This window comes from Oikopleura dioica, chromosome 1 (genome assembly GCF_907165135.1).
Source record: "Oikopleura dioica chromosome 1, OKI2018_I68_1.0, whole genome shotgun sequence".
Lineage (NCBI taxonomy): Eukaryota > Metazoa > Chordata > Appendicularia > Copelata > Oikopleuridae > Oikopleura > Oikopleura dioica.
This window is the reverse complement of record NC_137291.1, coordinates 1672338-1692119: the sequence shown is the minus strand read 5'-3', so window position 1 is coordinate 1692119 and position 19782 is coordinate 1672338. Positions and strand designations below refer to the sequence as shown.

General features: G+C 39.0%; 5 protein-coding genes across 5 annotated transcripts; 3 read left to right on the top strand and 2 right to left on the bottom strand.

Annotated features, from left to right (window-relative positions):
- The first annotated feature begins 4904 nt into the window (after positions 1–4904).
- Positions 4905–5981, top strand: LOC145711377 (uncharacterized). Its single transcript, XM_081789089.1, has 5 exons — positions 4905–5099; positions 5145–5325; positions 5370–5427; positions 5593–5764; positions 5811–5981. The coding sequence occupies exons 1-4, from the start codon at positions 5032–5034 to the stop codon at positions 5649–5651; spliced, it is 366 nt and encodes a 121-aa protein (XP_081645215.1). The 5' UTR covers positions 4905–5031; the 3' UTR covers positions 5652–5764; positions 5811–5981.
- A 398-nt stretch (positions 5982–6379) lies between these two features.
- Positions 6380–7678, bottom strand: LOC145711427 (putative methyltransferase-like protein 25; the record flags this gene model as incomplete). Its single annotated transcript, XM_081789120.1, has 3 exons — positions 6380–6928; positions 7086–7427; positions 7526–7678. Coding segments are annotated over 3 exons (1044 nt in total), but the record flags the coding sequence as incomplete, so codon positions are not given.
- A 4706-nt stretch (positions 7679–12384) lies between these two features.
- Positions 12385–13951, top strand: LOC145710198 (uncharacterized). The gene is made up of 6 exons (XM_081787906.1): positions 12385–12578; positions 12749–12845; positions 13076–13121; positions 13273–13371; positions 13415–13612; positions 13782–13951. Exons 1-6 carry the CDS (start codon positions 12419–12421, stop codon positions 13884–13886), a joined length of 705 nt encoding a protein of 234 aa, XP_081644032.1. The 5' UTR covers positions 12385–12418; the 3' UTR covers positions 13887–13951.
- Positions 13952–14213: 262 nt separating this feature from the next.
- Positions 14214–16313, top strand: LOC145711426 (acid-sensing ion channel 4-B-like). Its single transcript, XM_081789118.1, has 10 exons — positions 14214–14335; positions 14527–14596; positions 14731–15024; positions 15067–15148; positions 15201–15294; positions 15408–15682; positions 15723–15880; positions 15952–16077; positions 16126–16178; positions 16223–16313. Exons 1-10 carry the CDS (start codon positions 14214–14216, stop codon positions 16311–16313), a joined length of 1365 nt encoding a protein of 454 aa, XP_081645244.1.
- Positions 16314–18751: 2438 nt separating this feature from the next.
- On the bottom strand, positions 18752–19157 carry LOC145711392 (PI-actitoxin-Afv2b-like). Its single transcript, XM_081789100.1, has 2 exons — positions 19019–19157; positions 18752–18951 (listed from the first exon to the last, which is right to left on the bottom strand). The coding sequence occupies exons 1-2, from the start codon at positions 19110–19112 to the stop codon at positions 18785–18787; spliced, it is 261 nt and encodes an 86-aa protein (XP_081645226.1). The 5' UTR covers positions 19113–19157; the 3' UTR covers positions 18752–18784.
- Between the last annotated feature and the right edge of the window lie 625 nt (positions 19158–19782).

The following is a 19782-nucleotide window of genomic DNA, read 5'->3' as shown; positions in this document are numbered from 1 at the left end:
TATTTTCCGGGTCAGGCGAGAATCGCATGGGTTTTTGAATAAACAATTTTCCACGTTTGAAATTTTTCATTCAAGCTATAAAAATCGGATTCAAAAAAGGTTTCCATTTCAAAATCGATTGATTGCAAAACTTACTTTTGCCAGATTTTTATAAAATTGCCTCAATTTGAATATTTCTTCGACATAATTTGATCTAATTGTATTCTCCCGTCAAAGTCTTTGTCAATTACTTTCAAGTGAACCCAATAAAGTGAACGGAACGAGTCGGAACTGCGCACTTTTAAAAATGAATTTTAAAGTTTTTGTTTTTCTCTTCGTCGTCGCCTTTTCATGGGAAAGTGATGTCAAATTTTTCAATAAAATAAGTTACGTTTATATTTTTGCATCATTTTTGAAGGAAATTGAAAATGACAGGGACGGTTTCATTTGGTCAATTCCAATAATGGTCAATTCCAAATCTGATTGGCCAAAGCTTTAATATCTAAAATCTTACTGTTATCAAGTCGTTTTCATCATTTTTGTTTTTGCTTCACTTTTGAAAGGGGGTTGAATTTCCTGTTTTGGAACTCTGGGAACACGGAGAAAAATATGGTTGGAATGGCGATGAAGATTTTGGCGAGGGAAACCATCACAGAGTTGTTCCGACAAAACGACGATATCGACTCGGAAAACGAAACTGGCGGGTTGAGGCCAGAATGGCGCATCCTTTTTATGAGTCGAAGGTTAGAAGTTGCTAAAGAAAGGAGAAATAATAATGCATTAGAATGCATACAAACGAGCTCCAGTAGAAGATACACAAATGGACGAAGAAGACATTCAAAATCTTCTGGATAATATTTTCGCGATGGAAATCGCTAAAGAACCATAAGGGGGTTCGCAAGGATTTTTTTCAAGCGCTTGTTACTCTGTCGATCCCTTGAAAGCTGCATTTTCTGATGACGATCAACCAATTTTCCCTGATTATTGGTACTCGATGTAGAAGTTAGATTTTCCTGACTGCGTGAGAAAAAATAAATGTGTCTCTTGGGTGATACTCTTCCTTGTTTTATTTTTATCAAATTCTCAAATAGCCGGCTCAGCAAATATCATTGATGATACGCAAATAAAAAAAAACAGATGTCAATTACCCATCATAATTTCTTTCCGCTGCTCATTTAAAAAACAGAGAGATGAGAGAATTCTTCTTTATTTTATTGCAAATCGAAGCAAGTTTAGTTGAGACTTCTTTACGGCCGAAAATCGTCCGCGATCAATGCCCGTAAGCCATGACTAATTGACACTCTTTCTAAGGGACGTTCAGTGACGAGGATTTGGCTTTGATATGCGACGGTCATTGTTACAGTGACTATATTGTTTGCAAGGAGAACTGCGAGAGCACGAGTTGTGAGCGAGGATGCCTCTCTGATTATACTTGTAATTTTTCTTTTTACATTTTTTTTGACAAATCTTAGCTTGTTACGACTCCTGCCCCTGCTTTTCGGAATGCGAAAATGGATGTGAAGGTTGCGGAAATTCTATCTGCACCTGTTCAAGCCCTCAAACCGACAATACTTATTATCAGCAATGTGTGAAGGAAGTGTTGACTGCGTTCAATGATTGCATTGGAAATTGCACGGCCAGCAGAACCTGTTACAATGAGTGCTTTGCTGATTTTTCTCATGAGTCAGAAAAATGCCCTTGTATGGAAGAATGTGATCGTGGTTGCCCATGCAATAGTGGGTTCAATTGCGAGGAATTTACGACTGTTCTTTGTCAAGAAACTGCCATTTTAAGCTACGTCATTTCTGGAAGCGGAAATTTCAAGGATTGTTGGCGAAAAAAGATGTTTTTAAAAGTAAGTTTTTCCCAACTTTATAAGGAAAATCGAGTCTATAACTCTCCCCCGCGAGAAAGTAGCAAATTTATAGACCGTGCTGGATTTGCATTGTTGAATGGAGTTGGTCATATTTTTGGGGGCTATTATAATTCAAGACAGGTGAGTATTTGAAAAACCGTTTCTCCATTTTTTCACTTAGATTATAAGGATTGAAGAATGCTCTTTTGTCGATACAAATTTGTTGCTGATAAATGATCATACAAGCGTTTCTGGATCAATTGTCACTGTTTCTGAGATCCATGACGAAGTAATTATATGCCAAGGGTCTACCACAAAGTGTGAATCATTTGATGGTGACGTTTCAGTTGCCATCGCACCAACAAGACTGGAACACCAACATGCACCAATGTGTCAATATGAAGGACAGGCTGTTGTAATTGCTGGTTCAGGAACTGAAACCGTTGAAGCGCTTCAATTCAGTGGTTGGCAACTCGAGCCGTCCCATCCATTAGGAAAACTCTACTGGACAGAGTTCGAAATTCCCGCGAACTTTTGCGGGTGCGGGGGGGAGCGGGAACCATGACTGAAATTTTTCGCGGGGGCGGGGGGGGAGCGGGAGGAAGGTCGAAAATTTTTTGCGGGAGCGGGGGGGAGCGGGAGCAAGTCCAAAAATTTTGCGCGGGAGCGGGGGGCGGGGGAGGAGGTCAAAAATTTTGCGCGGAAGAGGGCGGCGCGGGAAAAAGGCCTGAAAATTTGCGCGGGAGCGAGGGGCGCGGGAAGGATTCCCCCTCCCTTTTGCTCCCGCGGGAGCCCGCGGGAAAGAAAAGTGAGGGCTTGTTTAAAAAGGTCTCCACTAAGGAAGAAGCCTGAGTCAGGCCCCTTAGAAAATTCGATAATTGAGAAATAAAATTAAAAAAAAATAAATAAAAACCATAACAAAGCTAAGAACATGAACAATATTAACTTTCACATTGAATGGTGGTGGGTGGGGTTAAGGATGAAACTGAGATTGATCAACTCAGACTTCCCCGGCCTTTGTCAAGCCCCTTAAATTTAAAAACCAAGGAACGGGGCTGAGACGGCCTTTATATTTAAAAACCTTCTTCCCCGCTGCTCCCATTTTTGATTTTTCGCGGCGCGGGAAGGGGCGGGAAGAAGGCATGAAAATTTACGGCGGGAGCGGGGGGGAGGGGGAAGGATCTCAAGAAAATCTCGAGGGAGGCTCGCTCGCGGGAGCTTGTGGCGCGGGAAATTTCGAACTCTGCTACAGGGCATCTTGCACGTCTCTTGATGATGGCATTATTGTCGCTGGAGGATATTCAGCCGCGGATGGATTTTTTAAAGATGTCTACTTATTTCGAGAGGAGCTGTGGAAGAAAGTTGGCGAGCTGAACCATGTTAGATTTAAAACGTTATTTATCGTGACATAATTTTAGAAATATGGGTATGCCTCAATGATCAATTACGGTACTTATTTCTTGATTTTTGGCGGAGCTTATGAGTATGTTTTATTTTTAAACTGGCAATTTAATTAAAATCAAGAGATTTGGTTGTCGAAAGAATAAATTGGGATGGCGAAAAAATAACTTCGACCGAAAAAATTAATGATCACGAAGGCATTTGTCATCGGCCGATTATTTTCCAGTCAGATCCTGACACCTGCTCAACTCCATGTCCGGATTCCTTTTGCTATCAGTTTTAAGAAAATAAAATATCAATGGATGAATTTCAAATGAAGCATAAGGGTCGAGGGTGGGCGAAAGAGGTGACAGGATAGCCTAGCACATGAAAAATGAGGTGGTGAAAGCATTTAAGACTCAGCTCGCTGCCGCAGGAACAGATGAACGGAAGCAAGAATAATTCCATTGAGATTATTTTTCTAGAGAGAAAAGCAGGAGAAACTCGAAGAAGATATGGGGTTATTCAGGTTCAGTCTGCTTATCGTAAGAAATATGGTGTTAGCCCTAAAAAATAGATCAATTTTAAGACTTCTTGAGAATATATGAAATTCACAGAAATGACTATTGAAATTTTTGATTTGAAATGAAATAATATTTTTGGGAATCATTGATTTTTTTTATTCTTGAGATTAAATTTTTTGTCGTTGATCAGGGAAAAATAGAATCGGCTTATCATTGTTCTCTCTTTGAAAATAAACTGTACTTAACTGTTTTTTATCGAAAGCCTTTAATAAAAAAAATAAGGGTATCTTGACGATTTCTCGATAGTTCTCGCCTTTGAGTCTAGATTTTTCCATATATTATTCCGTAAAACTGTCGACAATAGCCGATTTTCCCTTCAAAAATATAAAAATAGACGCGTTTATGACTCCTAGTTACAGTATTCAACTTTGCTCGATCTTGACTTTTCGCGCAACTGGTAAATCTTCGAGGAAACATTAGGATAAAAAACACGTTCGCCATAATTCTCGCTCGTAAACGCTGCAAATCAACTCGTTCTCTCCTTCAGCGCTTCCAAATCATTCTCATCTTTTTAGCTGGATGAAAGGAGCGAGTAAAAAAGAAAAGACTAGCAGCGACAATACCAATCTCCAATCTCCGCAGCAGAACAGTTCTAGTTCCAGAAGCAGGGTTGGGAGCAGCAATGGCAAGAATGGAGTTAATGAGGACGATGTTGATGATGTTTATGCTGGTCTGAAAGGAACGGTGTTTAAGATTTAAGGACCCCCCTCCCTCAACAATTATCGAAAAATCTATTTTCGGAATTTCAAAATTTTGACCCCGGAAATGGATTCTACAGGTCAAAAAACGATTTTGAGGCTGCATTTTTTGGGGGTCTATCTCGACTCTAACACCCTTAAAATCGCGTTTGAAAATTTGACTTTTTGACGAAAAATGACGAAAAAGTCCCAATTTTGTTATAATTTCATTTTTTTTGGTCAAAAAGTGCTCCAAACAAGTTTTAATGATGAATCGAACTTCCAGGAACACTAAGAAGCCAAATTATCGCAGTTTTGAAATTTTCGATTTTTTGAGGAAAATTGTTGACGAGGGGGGGGGGTCCTTAAGGGTGTACCTAACGAAAAGAGATTCTTTATTCTTTGAATACGGATCGGGGTCCCTCTGAGATTCCTCTCCTGTAACACCTCAAAAGCTGCCAAAAGAAGCGGTCCACGTGGAAGCATTTGTCAAAACCCTGCTGGTGTCTATAAAAATACAACCGCAAGAAAATCAATTGGAGAAGAATCATCCCAGATGCCCAAGAAAAACTGGAGAAAAACATCAGTCTCGAAGCCAACTGAAGAACAACTCGCTTATCAAAAGTAATCCCGCTAAAAAAGAAAATTTTCTTAAGAAAAAATCTCTAGAACGAGGCAGCAAAGACCTTCTATCGCCGATTTGTCTTTTCAAATGCTTGACCATGCAAAAATCCTCCAACAATCGCAGGAATTCGACCGGAAGGAAAAGCAAAAACCACCATTGGGACAATCTGGGTCGCTACCAAGACAAAGAGCGCCACCTGCGCCAAGAAGGTCTTCAGTGGATGTGGTAAGGATCTCTTAGGATTGGAGAGTGCCAGCGGTTATTTTAAGGGTATGCAGTCGCATAATAATCGGATGAAGATGATGTCAAGACGGGGTGAATCGATAGGTACTTTCTTTTGGATAGATAAAGTAGGGGTCTCTTTTTAATTGAGACACCCTTAAATCTCTTGCCAGAAATTTCCTTTGGAATCTTGGGAAATTTGATACCTCGAATTTTTCTTTCCAAAAACTCGAGCTCTGGCACCTTGAAATCTAAATCTCTGTGTTGCAGATTTGGTGACTGGCGACGACGGGCGTTTTATCCCCTCCCAGCCTCGGAGAAGAAAATGATGTGTGAATGTTCATTCGATGCAAGAATTTACTTTTTGCGTGAATGTATTTTTGTTTAGACAAATTCGCATTAGAAAAACCTTCTTTCTCGCCTGATCGACGATCCAAATCTGGTACGGACTCTCAATTAACGATAAAACTGTCTGATTATATTTCTAGATAATCGAATCTACCGATACAATACCGACCAAAATTACTGAAAAAATGATTTTGTCGTCTGTTTTGGATTCAGTTGAAAGAAAATTCGCTCAACATCTACCATCAAATTGTGTTTTGTTCGGATTCTCCTGACCATGGATGAACCGCCTTCCCTACTTCTTGATCATATGCTTTAATCATGAAATAATAAAACTGTCATCCCTGAGTAATCATGCTGCATATTCAAGCAACTGCTTAGTGCATTTATAAGACCAGTTAAAAAGAACCAGGGGATAGAATGATGAAACTACTTTTTCATTTTTTTCTTCTGGCAAATTCTGTTTTTCTCATGAGAAAAGAGAAAAGAATGGCTTTTACTCCATCACCAGTCGTCAAAGGAAGGACTCTCAAATGAAATATTTTGACTCACTTTTTTATAATTAAGTTTTTTTATTGAGATTCTTGGAAGATAGACTTCTTGGTAGACTTTCGGAAATGCTTTCTTCGAGTTATTTTGATTTTTTTCGAAAATAAAACGCGTTGTCTTTGTTTTTATTCACGGATTCTTGTGATTTCAGGGGAGGATTTTTTTATTTGTAAGCCAACAGACAGTAAGCACGAGGGCTCATTTTGGGATCAAAGATTTGAATCCCTGCAGATTTCCGCCACTTTACGCTTTCTTCGAGAAAATTCATCTTGTCAGCAAGAATCAGATATTCAGCAATTTTCGCGTACAGATTTCGCAGCCCTTCAATTTCTCGCAAATCTTCGTATTTTTGACCGGCAGTGAATTTTTCAAGCATTTCCCCAGCTTTTTTCAGGTATTCTTCGTTGATATCCGGAATTTTCAGTCTCTTTCCTGCCAGTTTGACGTATTCTTCGAACATTTTTCGATCATCCTTTTCGACTTTCGCTGCTTTTGCGAAAATCTTTCCAACTCGGACATCTTTCCCATCAGCATCAACCGCAAAATCAGGGAAAAACTCCATCAGAAACTCCTTCAGCAGCGCACGAAAGAACACAGATTTGAGACTCGAATCCGACTGAATTCTGTCTTCAGAGTGACAAGCGAGCATTCTTGCATTTTGGCCTAGAATAAGATTTTGGTTCCTGAAGATGTTTGACATCGGAAATCCGATAAAACGCTCGCAAATATCAGTTTTCTGGACTTCAGAATTGGCGATTTCTTCTTTTGTCAAGCCGCGAGCGATTCCTGTACTGTATCTATCTATTCTAGGGGGCGGCAAAATAAGAAAAAAAAGCATCTTTCGTTATAGTTTTTGAGCCCTTGCCTATTTTTGAATTTCCTTCCAACTCCGATTCCTCCGATAAATGATGATAGCAACACGGTACCAAAACGAGCCCAACAATCTCTTCTATGATTTCGGATAGATGGCAAAGCACACTTGATAGATCGCCACAGCAATGAAGCCCCACAAGAACTGATTTTCTCCCCGAAACAACGCCTGGCAAACAATCTGGTCGAACAACATCACCCACGCAGTCGATTTTGACTTCTGTTGAAGTTCTGAGATTGTTCTTTTCGGATTGATTTGATCGATGATGATAGTGCTTTTCCAAGGATTTCGCTCGTTCAAGCGTCTTTTCCAGGGTGTTTTTGACGCAATCATTATTCGAATTTCAAAATGTTGAGTGAACAAGGGCTCTTTTGATTTGATCATATTAAGAAACAAGGGCTTGTTTCAATAAAAATTTGTCAATTCGATTCCTATAGCAGTTAATTCCAATCCATATTCTGCAGAAAGAAACGTCGACAGATACCCTTTTCCGGCACCAACATCAATCACGTGATCTGCCCCCGTTGTCTGGCAGACATCAGCGATCAAATGTGAGAGCTGGCTGATCTCGTATGATTTTTTGTCTGCAAGGGGCTATGGATTGCCTTCCTAAAGTAACTATTCAAATAGTAATAAAGCCTTTTTATAAGCCCAATCCTGGCATATCCTTGACTTTCGGTGAATCTGGTGCCAAAATTTCATTCTCTGATTTCAGCTCTTTCTTCAAATCTTCAACTTTCGTCAGTTTCTTTTCAATCAATTCTTTGCAAGCGTCAATCTTTCTTCTAAATTCATCTCCAAGCATGCCGGAATTCAAATACCTTCAAAGCAAAATCTTTGTTTTGGATGATTTTTCAAAATTATGCATCTTACTTTTGAGAGAAATCGCCGTGAATAAAATCGACCATGTGAGCGTTCCCGAAATCTCGGTACTCATCGCAAAAATCTTTCAAAATCAAAAATTCGTTCATTTTTGAATATTTTCTCTTATCCAATCAGAAAATGATGACTCAAAATGAATCAATCTTCAAGAAAAAATGGTCAAAGGAAACTTTCTATTTTAGATTTTATTGAAAAATAGAAGACAGTTTTCAGTTTTGAGTGGAAGTTCTGTTGTTGTTCAGGTGTGGTAGAATTAAATCGATGTAGATGCCTTTGCTCGTTTCATACAAGTGTTTCGCAGCAACTGAAGTATTCAGCGATTGCACTTCCGAGAGAAATTTTCTGTCGCGCAGGATTCTGTCATCTTTGCTCTGCTGAATCTTCTCGCAAATTTTCAAGAATCGCTCCTCTGCCAAAAGAAAAGCCGACTCGCCCTGTTGGCTCTCTGCTTCTCGAACTTCTTTTCGTCGATCTTCAAGGTATTCTCCGAATTGCTTCGAGCCGCGAATGCAAGATGCGGCCGTCGTCACGCAAAAATCTTTCTGGTAGCTTTCTGTTGCCGTTGTTGCTCTGAGGAGAGAGAATAGCATGTTGAATTCGTACTTGATTAATTCTCGCCGAGAAAGCTTTTCTTCGACTGGCGCGGTCTTCTTTGGTCGACCTCTTTTTCCCTAAACAAAATTGTTATTTTTAAAAAACAAAGAGGGATTTTACCTTTTCAGCTTTGATTTCAGGCATTTTTGATCTCGCAGTCAAAGAAAAATGCTTTTTTTCCTTATTTTTTGTTCGAATCTCCTTTTGACGATGACTGAGCTGAGAGCGCGCTTATATACGCCGGAAAATTGTTCATGATCGGAGGTGATCAACCTTCTCTAGAGCGAATTTTTCGAAATTTTTCACCCGCGATTTCGACAATTCTTTGGAAATGAAGAAAAATCTTTGTCGATCTCCACTCAAAAACCCGAAAAATTGCCTTTGGAAACTGGATTTGTCGCTTGAAAATGACGAAAATGGGAAAATTTAGGCATAATTATCCAATTTTCTTGATTAGTTCTTTAATTACCCAAAACAATCGTTAAATAAATGTATTTGTTGATTTAATTTGAAGCTCTTTCTTGAAATGAACTTTTTTAGAAAGAAAGCGGAAATCAACTAAGGAGCAAGACTTTTGTATATGAAAACTCAAGTGTTGATGAGCTGGACTCGAGTGTTCGAACAAATAATCACTCAACTTTTCTAAGAGGCTTCCTTTATACTTAAGTTTATAGAGAAAGACTGAAGGTGAATTTCTTCGCAATTTGCACAATATTTTTCCGCAAATAGCAATTTTAGACAAACTTGTTAGAGACAGTATTAAAAACAAAACACGGCGTCCGCTCAATTGTCCGCACAAGGACTTGCTCTCGAGCTCGACTGGTTTTCGCCAAGCACTTTCGCTGAACTGATTTAAATTTTGAGATGCTGCTGAATTGCAATTTTAAACGACTTTTAGTTCTTGTCTGTTTCCGGATAGAGTTCAAAAGAGTCAAGAGAGATTTTTTTCGAAAAATAGGGAAAGCGATGTTGACACCCTTAAGGAGGTGTCAGGAACCGACTCTTAATTTCGACAAATTTTGCGTGGAAATTTCCAACCAATCAGAAGCCTTGATTCGGCTTATCGGCCAACCAGAAGATTCGGCTAATCAGCCGATCACAGGCATGGATTCGGTTAATCAGCCAACCAGAAGCCTGGATTTGGCTAATCAGCCAATCAGAAGCTTGGATTCGGCTAATCAGCCAATCAAAAGCCTGGATTCGGCTAATCAGCCAACCAGCATCCTTAATTCTGTTTACCGGCCAATCAGCTGCCGAGTAGCCGCCCAAGAAAAATTTGTCGACTCAAGATTTTATTTTCGGATCCTGACGCTACCCCCTTAAGACGTGATTAACTTTCGCCACCTGTTTGGAGCGAATGATCCCCGAATCTGAAGAGTGAACCAAATCAAGCTAAGACGCTCTCGCCAAAATAAAATTTGCATCTCCCTAGTTGCCAGCCCACGTTTCAGAATCAGGGCTGATCCCTGCTCGAGTATTTGAGCAAAAATCACTAGAATGCGCGTAATTCGCTGCCCTTGAATTTCAAACGAAAGAATTAATAACCGCGCGGCGAGTTTTTCTATCCTGCCAACGAACTGTCACCGCGGTCGGGGTCGACGAATTGAACATAAATCAAAAAATCGACACGAGTTAACGTGTTGCTCTCATTTTTATCTGTTTTTCGAGTACTTGCGTTTTTAAATTTCCCTAGTTTATTTTTTGAAAATTTTAATTTTTTTCTAAAAACTTTGATTTTTTTTCTGAAAATTTTGCTCTTTTTTGAATTTTCCAATAATGCGTGTCCTGACTCAGGACTCCTAAGTCAGGCCTGCTGAGTATAAATTACTAGAAAGACTACTCTCCAGACCCTCAGATTTATCCATATTCACGAGAATATTCGCAACAAAAAACACGTGATTTTGAATTAAAAATATCCGGTCTCTTAATTTTAGAGTTTGAATTTATGCACGAGTTTTGGAAATCTGCTGAAATCAGCGAAAAAGCTCCGTTTTCTTTTACTGATTTTCTCGAATGACGTCAGAGGCAGATCTTGGACCGCAAAGGAGTCAAGGTTGAACGGGCATGGATCACCAATTAGAGTCGATGATGTAGCAACAAGAGCGCTTGTTAAACGAATTTGCTGCTGGATCGGAAACAGGAGTCTTTTCCGGCGCAGGATGCCAAATTGTGCTTATCGCGCTAGAGGAAGAAAAAAGTTCGTCCGCCAGACTTTTGGGCCTTTTAGAAACGATTTGTGGGCCATTATTTATGGGTCACCTATTTATTTATAAAAAAAAAAGAGAAAACTACTGAGTTTAATATTCTATTAAAAAAAATTGCAACATAGATTGTTTTTTAAGATATATTCTCAGATGAACTTTTGAGGTCTTCTTTGAGCAGAAAAAAACAAGAACGTGGTCAAATTCACTAGAACGGAATTCGACGAATCTGTCCCTTGGGCGGAATTTTAATCCGGCTTCCGCATAAATTTTCAATTCATGTTGGCTCCATTCAAATATCTCCATTTACCCTTCTCATCTTTGAAATCCCTTGTCAGGGAGACGCTTCTTTTTTCTAAACGTTTTTCTCCGACTTAAACTCAAAAGTCGGAAGTTTCTTGAGTGCTTGGGTGCTCCGAAGTCACGTGTTGAGCTCGTGAGATGAAATGAACAAGGCGTTAAAGGTCTGTCAACTATTGTTGTAATTTTGAACTGCAGGTGTGAACAATTTCTGTTTTTACACAAGTTTTGAGTGCTCAATAAGCATAACCAAAGATTATAAGTTTTTGTTCTATTTATATTTTTTTAAAGAATTTATTTGATAAAAAAATAAAAATGCTACTTCGATAGATCTTCCCTTAGGTAAGGGAGTCTCCTTAAATAGTCGAGTGCAAATAAGGGTGTCACTAAGATAGTTTTCTTAAATTTTTGGTTCGCACCAAGCTATCTTTTGTGTTCTATATCTCCTTAAGTTATGATGACATAAATAAATATTCCCATAGTCGAGCGTTCAAACTTCAATATAAGAGTATAAGGAAGGATACCCTTAATCTAGGTTTCTCAAAATTTTGGTTCCCGCTAGGTCCATTTTTGGCAGAAACCGTCGTGGGGTATTTTATTTTATAAAAAAAGAAGGAAAACTCGAAATCATGACGAATATCCATGATGATCTTGCAGAAAGGACAGTATTCTAAAATTCGAAAATTAAAAAGTTGCATTTAGAAAAATTAGAAAAACACGAATCGTGTACTAATTGCCCACTCAAAAGCTCGACGGAACACGGTGTTTCCTTCGTCAGCCGGAGACGACGCAAAGTCGACATAATACGATCAATAGTCCTTTCCTAATTTATCGAAATTATCTTTCATCGTATCTTCTAGAAAGCAAAAGATAAGGGACCATAAATCTGGCGGCTTCGAACTTTTACCAAATTTTTTTTACACTGGTAATTGTTAACTTGACTAACGAAGCCAAGCAAGCTTCCGCCGGTTATTTTCATTTTATAATCGTTACGTTCGTTGTATATTTGTAAGCCCAAAATAGGGCATATTTCTTTATTTGTCGAATTCTAGATGTTTTCAAAAACTTTAAATTTGCTTAACTTTCGCTTTTATTAAGGGCTTCTGAACGATAACTTTAACAAAGGGAACCTTTTTGAGAAATTTGTGAATATAATTTCATGATAATTTTCATGAAGAGTATTCGAAATCCCAAAAAAATTGTCCATAAAAGATTCTAGAATAAAATACAATGGTGGCGCTCGCGTTCATTTTCATGAATTTTCACGAGCGCGCCGTTTCGCTCGCCGCGCGCTTAACTCTTCTCATCATAACTGCTCCATCGATACTGACTGAGCAAAAACGATCTTGAAAAAATGAAGTTTGCCAGTTTTTTACCAGCTGTTCTTGCATTAGAAACATCATCTTCGGAAGAAGAATCGGCGGTGGATCAAGAGAAAACACTGAAAGAAGTGATTATGAAACCGACGCAGAAGAGGAGTGCTGTTGGGCTTGAAAGATTTGGAATAAATATGGGTAACTAATTCGTTATAGACCTTGAAGTGATATTATCTCATCGATAAAGCAAAAGCTTTCTGTATAGAACTCATTAAAAAATTGGCAATTAATCAATTTATTTGTCTGAAAAATATCACTTATGGTTTCCCTGCGGTTTTTTTTTTAATTTTGGCTTGACGGAAATTAAGGTGCTTTCGACTACGGATGTCATTGTTCTGCCCTTCTTTCCGGAAAAATCTCCGGCTACGGCGCTGCGGTCGATGCCCTGGACATGATTTGCAAGGACAGGAAAGGGGCTGACCCGAAAAACGTCTCGAAAGTAGCGCGACCTCATGGTCTTCAAGCGGAGGTTTCTTATCAAAAAAGAAACTATCCTCGCTTATCGGAGGCACGTGGTCAGCCCTCATTCAAGTGTTTCGAATTTTCAATCCCCATAATTAGCGAGCTACGTGAAAAGAAGTACCATTTGCTTTCTTTGTTATCTTTCATTTTTTTGAAAACACTTTTGAAAAGGATTATTTGGAGTGTACGAAATGTGTTCAAAAAGTCACCAATTGTCAGGTAATAAATAACGTTATTTCTCGGAGGACTCCCGGAGGACCTTCCTACTGGAAGACATCCTTTGCTGGAAGACAGCCCTTCTTCCACAAGAAAGGGGTCCTCCTCAAAAAGTCCTCCAAAAAATTACAGAAATAACTTTCGTGATAATTAGGTAAGCGTTAATTACGATTTTGTCATGGACGATTCTGGAGTCGTCTGCACAGAAAACGATGGAACTTGCGAAAAAAATATTTGCGAATGTGATGCTATGGTATATTTTTTCTCCTGAAAATTATGCTTTAGCCCATTCTTAGTTCTACCGAGATCTTCTGCACGCCGCCTACAGTGGGATCATCTACAACTACAAGTACAACGTCGCGAGTTTCGATCCATCAAGTTCATGTCACGTTTCTTCCCGGCCAGGCAAAACGTCGCTAGAAGAAAATATCGCGATGGACGCACGATTCGACAGCTCGAATTTCCTCTTTGAGAAAGAACAACGACATTCTAAGGCAACGTTCGAAAATAGGATGAGTCAGGAGTAGAGTTAGAATCACCTATTATTGCGTTGGAATTTACTCGGAGGGCGGAGGGGTCAGATAGAAAAATGGCATGAGAAACACGTTCTTCTCTCTTTTGAAAATTTGCATAAAGGGAGCGAATTTTCCAGCGTGAAAAAAGTGCTGCTCAAGTGTGATTGGAAATTCGCTGGAACGATCCCACTCATCGAAATTGAAATGTTGCGAACTCGCGCCTGGAAAATTTACTTTGAAGCCGAGATGCTGAGGATTTTTCTTCATTTTTATCAAGTCATGTACAGTTCTTCTTTTTTCTTTAATAAAAAAGCCGATATCGAATGACCTCGCGGAAACCATCGAAAATGACCTTTCAGAGAATGATTTTAATTACAGCTAATGGAAAACTCCTTTATGAAAGTCTTTTAAAAAAAGATACAGAGAGTTCAATGACTGTAACTCTCCCGAGTACGATACCAGTATGAAAAGAAGCGTTTATGAATAATTAATTGTGAAAAAAGGTGGATTATTGAGAAAATAGTCATTTGAAATTGACAAATTCAAATCAGGTGTATAATCGCATCCCAAGCTGACCGAAATGGGAAGAATAAGAACTGTGCTGAAAAGTATCAAGAAAAGCTTGAAGCGGCACGGCGGAACGAGGGAAATGCACTTGTTCAGAGAAAATGCTGCGCCGGTTGGATATGGCTACATTGTCAGGTTTGAAATTCAAAGACCATAAATGTATCAAAAATAAAATTATTATCAATTTTTTTCCTTCTTTACCATGATGATTCTCTAACTACAGGTTGTTCTCTTTTTAAGGAGTGACTAGGAGGCTAGTTATCACTAGCCATACATATGCCATATTTCTGATAAACATATTTCCAAATCAACGAGCACCATTCTAGCACGACCAGCGGTTATCTCCGTCGAATAATTTGGGCGATCGTGATGGCAGTTGGAGTCATTTATTCAACCGTAACGATTTATCAAAACTCAGTCAAGTACTTTTCTTATCCTTCATCTATCAAACCAATGACAAGGTCAAAAATCATCTTTTCCTCTTATTTGAAATCAAGGAGGAAGATTTTTTTTTCTGAGCTTTTTGAAAGATCCTCGAGTCAGAAAACGTCATTGAATTTCCCAAAATCACTGTTTGCCCGAACGGACTTCACTCTAGAAGAAAACTGCAGAAGATCGAGAAAGAATACGGTTTTTCGATTCCAGAAGGGATAATCAAAAGAATGTACACCGGATTGATGACCATAAAAGCGCTGAAGTTCAAATACGGAGAAAAGCTAGTTGCGAAGCTGGATGAGGTCGATTACGAAGACTTTTTAGCAAGTACTTCGACGGATATGGCGATAATTGGCTGCAAGTACTTGACGTATAATTGCACAGGGAAGGTGGGTTTACCATGTTTTTTCGTCTGTATTTCATGATTTCAGTGGAATTTGATAAAAAGTCCGTATGGAGAATGCATTGTTTTCGAAAGTGCCCAGCATTTTCCAAAACCAACTGAAGGAAAAAGTCTTATTTTAATTTGAAAAATAATTTTTCTCCATAAAAACTTCGGGAAAAGCATCGGCAAGAGAGGCACAGCTTTCATTCATGATTTACAATGATGCAGCAGACACGATGGGTGGATTCAATCAGCTATTCACTGGATTGACGATGTTCTTTTCGAGTTCAACCGAGTTGACTCTCGATCCATTAACTTCCATTTCGCTCAGGAAAGAGGTCCGAAGAGCGAGTTCAAATTTCGATTTCATTTTCGGACCAAAAATAGCCCTGGACAAACGCCAATCGTCGCATTTCGACAAGTTCATGAGTTGAAGCTGGGCAAACCCTACTCAGATTGTGTCGACTCTCACAAGCATAAACTCAAAATCTTTGGCCACTACACGCCAAATCATTGCATTTCCGAATGCATGGCGGACAAAGTTTACAAAACCTGCAATTGCACCCCCGTCTATCTGGCCACCGAAGAATCCTTGTTTAACGGATCAAGCTGCTCTTTGCTCCAGATGACTGTTTGTGTTCTTCCACAAATGAAACGATTCAGTAAGAATCCGTTTAAAGCAATTTCAAGAGCATAATTCAGACTACACATCATGTGATTGCGGGGTTCCCTGCTCGCATATAACACCAGAAGCGGCACTCATTCAGTATGGCAAGTCCAATGAGCGGCTAACTGGACTATCGGCATTCGGAAAAGACAAGTTTTTCTCTGCGCTAGCATACATGCAAGAAGTCAGAGAAGTGACGAACCTCGAAATTCCAGGACTGTTTCTGATTTTTTCATAATCACCTTTTTACGCATCTTTTTTGAGCACAACAAAGACTACATCTCCTCCCAATATCTCTCCGATACCGGAGGAGCAGCAGGACTGTTTCTCGGAATGAGCGTCGCGACAATCCTTGGCGCTTTGGATTGCAGCATTTGCTACTGTATCAAAGTAACAACATCCCACCTTGAAACTCGCGGCTAAATAAAGTATTGATAGGTCTTCTCCGGAATATCGACAAAACTGACGAACTACATCAAAACGCGACACAAGTGCTGAGTTTCCAAAAACATGTCTAGATCAATTTCGTTTTCAGGCACAAGACGTTGATCAACGAGAATTCCAAGTGTGTTGGAACTGCTTCAGTCTGGGTTTGCAGAACTACTGGTGATAGATTCAAAATGTGAGTAAACGTTTTTTTTTCAGAAAATGCCCCTTTGTCTACCACCGATTTTTAGCAAAAGAAATTCGGCGAATTCGATAACGAGCTATGAAGGTACTCCTCCTTGATTTTTGCTGTATTTTTTTCAATTAAAATTAAGAAACGATTAATAACGGGAAAACAAAAAATGTCGATTCTCAAACTGGCGAAGATTTGGTTCATTTCTGCAGCCAAAGTTCAAGCTCGAGTTCTTTTTAAAATTTCTTACTGTTGATCTTTTTAATCTTTTTGTTTGAAATGTAAAAATGATATCTTGAGAGCAGTTTTTTGTTTATTTTTGATTCACTTATCTGGCAACAACGAAGGATAAATATGAAATTCATGCTGAAAAAAGAAGGAAAGTAGAGAAAAATGGGAGAAAGGATCGTCATTCCGGTGCGTTAGGTCAAAAAACAGGCATTTTTATGGTAGTTTCAGCAGAGTCAGTTGCAGAGGCACTTTGAATTGACTCGAACATCAACCAGCTTTGAAACGGTAACGACAGAAACTCGGCAATCCAGGACGATGCTAGAAATAAACTCACTCTCAATCGGTTTGATTTTCACTTACTCTGAAGCCATGTTGATTTCAGGCGCTTCGAAGCAAATTTCGTCCGTCTTAAAATTCGGCATCTTTTTCAACTCTCAAAGATGCTCTTTTCTGAGTGAAGGAAGAAATCCGCGCCGGCTGGTTTTATGCATCTTTGCCGGATAGTTAGCGGGTTCTTAATTGTTCCGAAGACATATAAATTGAAGAAAAAGGATGTTTCCTCAGGAAGCTTTTTGGGAAGAAATATTCTTTGATTTTTTATGATTATGAGAGAGTCTCTCCCGTAATTATCATTTCATTAGAATTTTCTGCAGATTTTATGAAATTCTTTCTAGACGCGCCGGCCTCAGTCTGCCAGATCGGCGAATAAGGAGAAAAGTCTCTAGATGTGCGAAAACTATCGTTCTCAACGAGTTTGATGGTGGCAAATATTTTCTAGACTATTCGTTTACTTCTGCCTTTTTGAAGTGAACGCCTCAGTTCGAGAAACTTCTTCAAGTCTGAGGGGCGAAATTTTGAGGTAAATTTTTACGATAAAAGCACGCGAATAAATTTTATTAGATCGAGAGAACTCTGAAAAACGACGAGCCGAATGGGAACCGGAGGTCTTGGAGATAGCGTTGAAGGATCAATGAGAAGCAAATTATCCGAAACGGCAGCTGCAAAAAACTGCCAAAATTGCCAGAATTTGTCCATGCTTCTCAACGTTCCACTTCTGAAAATACAGTCGCAACTTTCAACTTAACTCTGTCTTTATTCCTTCAGCAAGTTTATTTTATAAATGTCATGGCAACAACGAACAATAAAAATTAAGAAATGTAAAGAAAAAGTAAAGAAATGAGCAAGTATCGGGAAGTCAGTCCCTTCTAAGAGGTCGAAAATCGTGATTTAATCTAATAGCAGAGTAGTAAGTCGGTTTCTTCAAGGGCAGTGGCACTGTCCACTGACCCAGACGTCGACAAGCTTAGTTACTGTCACGATTGAGACGCGGGCGTCAAAGACGATGCTGAAATTGAAAATTTAGTAAAAAGCGTATCACCAGAATCACGACTTACTCAGAGGCCATATTGATCTCTGGAGCCTCAAAAACAATTTCGTCGGTTTTTGTCATTTTCAGGAAATGATTTATTTTGACTTCCCGGGGTTGATTAAATGTACTTTTGCCGGTCAATTACATTGTAGTGGTTTTGCTGGAAGAATGTCACTTTCTCAGAGAAATTTTATGACTCGCTGAGAATGTCATCGTCATTATCACTTTTGACAGCGTCTTTTTCTCATCAAAAGTACCTGAGTGGCAGATTTTTTGGTAAAGAATATCATTTTAGCTGTCGAAAATGACATTGACATTAGCACTTTCTCAAAGCAATAAAAATTTTTTCATGAGAAGGTTATTTTTTCCCGCAAAAGATTACCAGAAACCGCTGTTTGCCGGCTAAACATATATAAATACAGCTCTTCGGGAGTCAGAATCAGAATTTTGAAAGAAAATGACGAAAACGGATGAAATAATTTTTGAAGCTCCAGAGATCAATATGGCCTCTGAGTAAGGAACAACAAAAGGATTCCTTAATTTATCTGATTCTAGCATCGTCCTGGACGCACGAATCTCGATCGTAACAGCGGTCAAGCTGGTGGATGTGAGAGTCACTGGAGAAACCCATACGCTCCCCTCAGAGACTCAGGAGAGCTCTGACAGTTCTAAGAGCGAGTGATTTTGATCCGGGATACATTTGGAAATTGGATAAAACGAGCTGGACAACCGACGACGTGATAACTTTTTCAACCTTTTTTTTCCTTAATTTTTTCTTGCATTCTTTCTTTGGCAATTTATTGACAATTTAATAAACTTGCTGATCAAGTAGTGTGTTTTTCCTTTTCAATCATATTTTATTCTTTGCAGTCGAAAAACTAAAGCTCGCGAACATCCGCTCTGGTCAATCCAGCGCATAAATTCATGCAAGATTCTTCGTCAGGGAATTTGTTCAGATTTCCGCCGCAGCCTCCCCAAGTAAACTTTTCGCATTTTCCACTGTCGATATTGTAGTAAAATCGTGGAATCGCAGCTCGACACATTCCTAAAAAAATCATTCAAATTTTCGACGCATTTTTAGCCGCTCTTTTATCAGAAAATTGATTACTTACCGACTTCATATGGAAGAGCACAATCATCTCTAGTGGTTTTTTTCTCTTCTTCTCGGCCAAAAGCAAAATTGATTAAAATTACCGAGATTTTCATTTTCTTTAACGAATCTTTTCAAAAGCTTTTTTTCTGATCAAGGCCACATCTTATTCCTCAGGGCATGTTTTCATGCGTTTCTTCTCTTGCACCGCTGACTCATCATTTCTTCATTTTTTGAAAAAGGGTTTCATGAAAATTTTAGTTCGATTCAAAAAGACATGATTTTATTTGTTCAGTTTGTTCAGAGATCAGTTTTTGAAAATGCAGAAAACTCGGGCATTCCGAATGGTTGAGATCTCGAGCTTTTCTTTTTGAACTAAATGGCAGCCTGCGACCTGACTGCACAATTCCAGCCCGGATTCGGTAAAGTTTTCCGTGAGATTCCAGCCAGATAAGAATCTAGCATACGAGCCGTGACCGACGACTTTAGGCTCCCAAGAAACTTAAATATCTTTGTAAGCAACTGTTTTATTTGAGATCAAGTTCCTACCGTGTTTGAAGCTAGAGTCAAAAATTTTGGACTTGTCTTCTCAACTCGAAACTGTCTCCACTCGAAATCTTTTTTACTCGAAATCTTTTCCGGTCGATATCTTTTTTACTCGAAATCTTTTCCCATCGAAATCTTTTTTGTTCGAAATCTTCTCTGGTCGAAATCTTCTTTGCTCCGGATCTTCTGTACTCGAAAACTATGGATGTAAAAAAGATTTCGAGTAAAAAAGATTTCGAC

What these genes read in the sequence shown, in the direction of transcription:
- LOC145711377 (XM_081789089.1), top strand. Translation starts at nt 5,032, where the DNA reads ATGCCCAAGAAAAACTGGAGAAAAACATCAGTCTCGAAGCCAACTGAA. An exon ending in GAACAACTCGCTTATCAAAA is followed by an intron (nt 5,100 to 5,144) that starts GTAATCCCGCTA and finishes AAAAATCTCTAG; the next exon opens with AACGAGGCAGCAAAGACCTT. An exon ending in GAAGGTCTTCAGTGGATGTG is followed by an intron (nt 5,326 to 5,369) that starts GTAAGGATCTCT and finishes GGTTATTTTAAG; the next exon opens with GGTATGCAGTCGCATAATAA.
- LOC145711426 (XM_081789118.1), top strand. Translation starts at nt 14,214, where the DNA reads ATGGGAAGAATAAGAACTGTGCTGAAAAGTATCAAGAAAAGCTTGAAG. An exon ending in CGTATAATTGCACAGGGAAG is followed by an intron (nt 15,025 to 15,066) that starts GTGGGTTTACCA and finishes TCATGATTTCAG; the next exon opens with TGGAATTTGATAAAAAGTCC. An exon ending in TCCACAAATGAAACGATTCA is followed by an intron (nt 15,683 to 15,722) that starts GTAAGAATCCGT and finishes AGCATAATTCAG; the next exon opens with ACTACACATCATGTGATTGC.
- LOC145710198 (XM_081787906.1), top strand. Translation starts at nt 12,419, where the DNA reads ATGAAGTTTGCCAGTTTTTTACCAGCTGTTCTTGCATTAGAAACATCA. An exon ending in AAGATTTGGAATAAATATGG is followed by an intron (nt 12,579 to 12,748) that starts GTAACTAATTCG and finishes ACGGAAATTAAG; the next exon opens with GTGCTTTCGACTACGGATGT. An exon ending in CTGGACATGATTTGCAAGGA is followed by an intron (nt 12,846 to 13,075) that starts CAGGAAAGGGGC and finishes TTTTGAAAAGGA; the next exon opens with TTATTTGGAGTGTACGAAAT.
- LOC145711392 (XM_081789100.1), bottom strand. Translation starts at nt 19,112, where the DNA reads ATGAAAATCTCGGTAATTTTAATCAATTTTGCTTTTGGCCGAGAAGAA. An exon ending in TGCTCTTCCATATGAAGTCG is followed by an intron (nt 18,952 to 19,018) that starts GTAAGTAATCAA and finishes TGATTTTTTTAG; the next exon opens with GAATGTGTCGAGCTGCGATT.